Consider the following 5,486-nt stretch of genomic DNA (forward strand, 5'->3'; position numbering starts at 1 on the left):
CTCTTAAAATGACTCAATTGTTTCACATAGTTTTGAACTAGTGACTTGACTTATTTATAGTTGAGAGTGAGCCTGAAATATTTTTAAGACATCTTCATAGTTGCTTGTAATGTGAAGAACAAACTAAACAAGCACTATGAGTGTGGGATTATATGTTTTTTATATTGATTTTAATTACGTTTAGGCATCACCACTAGCTCTTAAAATGACTCAATTTTTTCACACAGTTTGAACTGGTGACTTATTTATAGTTGAGAGCGCGCCTGAAATATTTTTAAGACATCTTCATAGTTGCTTGTAATGTGAAGAACAAACTAAGCAAGCACCATGAGTGTGGGATTATATATTTTTTATAATGATTTTAATTATAATCAACCAAACATATATATATATATATATATATATATATATATATATATATATATATATATATATATCAATATTTGCTTTTTCTTATAAAAGACATTGTTTTTTATATAGAGAATATTTTATTTTAAAAGGTCACCACTCAACTTGATTTTGAAAATATTAGACATCTCACTCATAAAGAAGTCTCGGGGGTAGCTCAATTGGTGATAGAAGTGATGTGAAATCCTACAAACCAAGAGATCCAAGGTTCATGTTTTTACATCTACTAGAGGTCTAGGAATTGTGGAGGGATCCCAAAGTGTTGCTTAATTCTCACCATCATTTCTAGTTCCCTCCTTGATTCCTGATTGTCCGATGACCTATACCCAAGAAAAACTCCATTTGCCAATACAAAATTATTGCCCACATATACTAAATCTATTGCTTGCATGTTATTATTATATAAATTGAACCTTTCTTTTATTTTAAATTACAAATATTGTGATTACCTATATATACTAAATCTATTGCTGGCATATTATTATTGTATAAATTGAACCTTTCTTTTATTTTAAATTACAAATATTGTCATTAATATATAATTAATTTTTTAAAATTTTAAATATTACCTTTAATTTTTTAGAGAAAAATAAATAAAAAATATATAAATATAAATAATGTATATTTAATTTTAAAAGTATTATTCTTAAAACTAAACTCTAAATTATAAATAATACTTACTCAATTTAAATGATACCATTGTGATTTTTTGTTGAACCATTTTGCAAATTTTAAGTCCATTCATTATATTTAAGAAATATTACATATTAAGATATTTAATATTTAACGATCAATAAATCCAAAAATAAAATAACTCTAAACCTATAAAAGAAAAATGAAATTTAATTCACATATATAAATGAAAATTTTGAAAAAAACACGTCATATTATGCACGAATCACATGATAGTGATTATATCGAAAACACTATATAAATAATTTTGTCTAATAATTTGACCTCCAAGGGCGACGATAATGCTCACTTTCCTTTTCATAATCCCTAATACTAGCAATTGCCCCAAAAGGTGCAAAGAGAGGCCGATAGAAATGTTAAATTGAAAGAATTGTATTTTGGTTAAAATAATAAATATTATAAGGTGGCGTAAAATCTGTGCACATATGTCAAGCAGGACTATACCCAGAGGTCGAGTAGGAAACCATGCTAGATGTCTCAACGAGAATGAAAGTGTTGACGACAGTGGCTTGCCTATAATGTGTCTAGGCTCTCCCATTGATTTGTGAACATTCCATCTTACTTGCAATAGTGCACTGTATCGCTCTTTTACTTGTCATTTGCATTACTTGCTCATTGACCTTTGATATTGTTCTATCTTTTTGAGCTCAGGTAAGACGTGAAGGTCCGGAACCTTCCTCGACTAGAAGGAACGAATCACAAAATTGAAGGGAAAAGAAACCTGCCGATGATATGTTGCAAGAATCCATGCAAATTATGAGAATAGTTTGATGTTCATTGAAATTTATTTACATCACAAAGAGTATTAGGCAAACTTTGAATACATAGTTTAATTGTTATATATATAAAAGCCCTGAACATAATTTCAGGAAATAGCATACATAATCCATCCCTAGACAATAAACTACATAAACTTTAAACAGCATAGTACCACAAAATTAACTTATTGCTTGCACCTGCATATGAGCTTGTACGCACACGCAAAAACACCTATTTGAATTCCTCTGCATTCGCCTTAATGTGATCGGCTGCTGTGGGAAAATCCTCGTCCAGAAATATATCCCAATGCCCATCCCATCTGATGAAAAACTCAGTATCCGTGAAATACTACACCCTGTGCACATCAGGCGCAGGAGTATAGAGATATCCCCGGGGTCCAAATCGAAGCACTGCTTCTTAGTGAAACATTCTTGTGTTCCTCCACATGTATCTGCCGGAAACATTCCAATGCTTCGCCATGAAACCCATTATGCACAAGTCCAGCAATCATAGTTGTCCATGTGACCACATCTCGATGGCGCATTTCCTCAAACACTTGGGTTGCATCCTCCACAGAACGACACCTGCAATACATATCCATAAGCACACCTCCCACAAAGACATCAAGCTCATAACCGGTCTTGATAACCTGCCCATGAATCTCCATCCCCTGTTGCAGGTCCATTAAGCTTCCGCATGCCTTCATCATGATTGAGAACGTAAAATTATCGAGCTCCGTGCCAGATAACTTCATCTGATTATAAATCTCCATAGCCTTGGTTTCACAGAACCCATTCTTAACATAAGCTCTGAGCAAAGCATTCCACATAAACATAGTCCGCTCAGAGGCTTCATCGAATGCCGCCCGCGCATCGACAATGCTTCCATAGGCAGAATAAAGATAAACAAGCTTGGCAGCCAAGTAGGGATTCTGATGAGCCCCTGTGATTCTCATGTGGGCGTGTGCCCCTTAATTGCATTCTCCCAAATGTTTTTCAACTAAGCTTGTAGAGGAACTGCCACAACTCCAACCGTGACTTTAGCAAGTGAATCCTCTTTTCTATTTATAACATTCAAATTAAAACCTGATTAATAAAATAATATTTCTTTACAAAAGACCCTGGTATCCTCCTTTTTTCCCTTTGAGTGAATAAAATAGGCCCACAATGCCACTTGTCATCTCCATAAGGAAAGAGCTAGCCTCTAAATCTGTAGAGAAAACCTCAACATTGTGTCCTTATCCCAAAACACCTCAAAAGGTGACATATGCCTTTAAATATGTGACAATGGATTAAATAATGTGTCCTCTTTAGTTGGCGGTCTGCACTCATATAAGCTATATTCTCTTCTGGAAACTTTCCAGTTTTGTCCCTCAACATTCTCGTAGATGCTTTCTTCCAAATTGTAGGATATAATTTCAGGTGTAATTTCCAGCATTATTTCTCAGTGTGCCCATAAATCAACACTGCAATGATTGCAGTGATTCCTGGTGTTGTCTTTTGAGTCACTGAGCAGTGGTGAAAGTCCTATTTCTGTTCGTTTGCTTAGGAGATTTTTGATGTTAGGTACCTTTCCTTGGTTTTCCATTTCCCCACTTACTGCTGGTTTTCTGTTCTTGTACTCAATAAATAGAGCCTTCTTACCAGCATCATTAAGGTTCTTTACTTCAAATGGGGTAAATTCCTTTCTGATGTAGCCATGTAGTTCTCCTCAATTTTTTATCAACGTTTGAGGAACTTCTACTTTGAGATTTAGCAAGATTGCTGATTTCTTATATTCAGTGGTGTAGTCCTGTACAATTTTTCTTGTGTTTGTGAAAATATCACAATTAAATGGATCTTCTTGATATCCAATATCGTAGAACTGATCCTTCAACAGCATTTTGAATGTCTCCCATGATACTATCGAGGGTCTCCTTTGCTGCTTCAAAGATTGCATATAGCTGTCTCACCTTAAAGCATGGTGGAAGATAACGAGGAAGTCCTCAAATTCAGAAGGTTTCAGGCTGTTTACCCTTAGTATCCTCTTGATGAGAATTTCCTTCTTTCTTGAAATTTACTGAGCATTCCTCTTTCTTTGTCATTAGATGATGGTTCTTCTCTTTCTTCTTGGTATTGTTTGTCAATATGAAAGACCAAATACACAATGCATGGGAGATGTAAAATATGATCTTTATATCAAATGGGGCCATTGCATCCAATGAGGCAGATCTCCTTTTATATTATTGGTTATTTGTTGTACAACTAATTTCCCTAATCACGTTATTTACAAGTGAATTTGAATTAATCTTACCAAAATGCTTAGTTCATTGAAGTTTATCTATTATGTTATCAATGCATGGCAATGGATATCAATTTTTAAGGGTATGGATCAACAATCGTCAACACTTTTCCATTATAAAAGATCATGGCCTATGATCTCAAATATTTGGAATAGGAACGGAGGTAGTGATCATTTTACGATAAATGAAGACTGGAGAACAATAGAGATTGCCCATTACGTACAACTCAAGTGGATCAATCTTGAAAGAATGATAAATCAGGGGCTGTGATGAAGGACGTAACCCAAAAATAAGCTCAATGAATATACAGGCAGACCAAAGATAATCAGCGTTCTATACTACAAACACCTATCTGTGGATATTAGCCTTGTTGACCATTTTCAATAAGGGATCAGAGATCTGTTCCCAATTCTTTTGAGACAAGACACTGGTTCAACAAATTCAAGGATTTCTCGGAGAGGAGGTAGAACTTCTAATCCAAGCAGCTTTGCAGGTCAACGTGAAAGAATTTAAAATGCGAAGGTATAATTAGTCGTGCAGAGGAACTTCAAGCAAGCCAGGTAAATTGAAACATAGATTTTATAACCTGGTGCAGAGGAACTTCAAGCAAGCCAGGTAAATTGAAACATAGATTTTATAACCTGAATTAGATTCTGGCAAATAGTCTATCAAGTATAAGGCCTAAACTGGTTGAAATAACTGATATTTGCAAATGGATTGAAAGGAACTCTTTACATAATGTGCTACGGGACTCCAACAACCTGAGGGAGAAAGCCATAAATCAAAGTCATCAGATGAAGCTCAGCCTCCACTGCAGTGATGACTGCAATCACATCACTGTAAGACCCTACAGCCTGCAAGGTAGATTCTGGATCTACTCTGATATGTTCCATAGAAGTCTCAATTGAATTTTTCAGTCTATATATTATAGTTTCTGTTTAATTTTGTATATTGTTATTAACTAAACTGTTAGAATCCCAAAATTGACATAAAAGGATCAAACTTTTGGTAATAGATTATTGGTCACTATTCAAGACCATAGAGAGATTTCTTAATTTGCAAACCAATGACTCTGTCTTTTTCAACATAGTGCTCTATTATTGTCATATAATCTATCTCCTCCTCCAAGCCACCATGCAAGAAGAATGTTTTCACATTCATCTATTCAATATTTAAATCAAAAGCTCTTGCTTTAGAAATAGGGAATCTGATAGATATTAGTTTAGTGACTGTGGAAAAAATCTCACCAAAGTTTATGTCCTCAACCTAGGAACATTGAAAGAGGAGCATAAAAATGTAGCTCCTGCAACTTCATAGCAATTGCAGCAATAATCTACCATAAAGT

At 34.5% G+C, this 5,486-nt stretch overlaps 1 protein-coding gene across 1 annotated transcript; it reads right to left on the reverse strand.

Moving 5' to 3' along the window:
* Positions 1-2,224: 2,224 nt before the first annotated feature.
* LOC149202546 (pentatricopeptide repeat-containing protein At2g33680-like) lies at positions 2,225-2,815 on the reverse strand. The gene has a single exon (XM_089401623.1). The coding sequence runs from the start codon at positions 2,813-2,815 to the stop codon at positions 2,225-2,227; it is 591 nt and encodes a 196-aa protein (XP_089257749.1).
* Positions 2,816-5,486: the final 2,671 nt, after the last annotated feature.

Source organism: Pinus tabuliformis, chromosome 2_1, assembly GCF_031772625.1.
Source record: "Pinus tabuliformis cultivar Carrire ecotype Pingquan chromosome 2_1, CPIR1, whole genome shotgun sequence".
NCBI classification, from domain to species: domain Eukaryota; kingdom Viridiplantae; phylum Streptophyta; class Pinopsida; order Pinales; family Pinaceae; genus Pinus; species Pinus tabuliformis.

What these genes read in the sequence shown, in the direction of transcription:
- LOC149202546 (XM_089401623.1), bottom strand. Translation starts at nt 2,815, where the DNA reads ATGAGAATCACAGGGGCTCATCAGAATCCCTACTTGGCTGCCAAGCTT.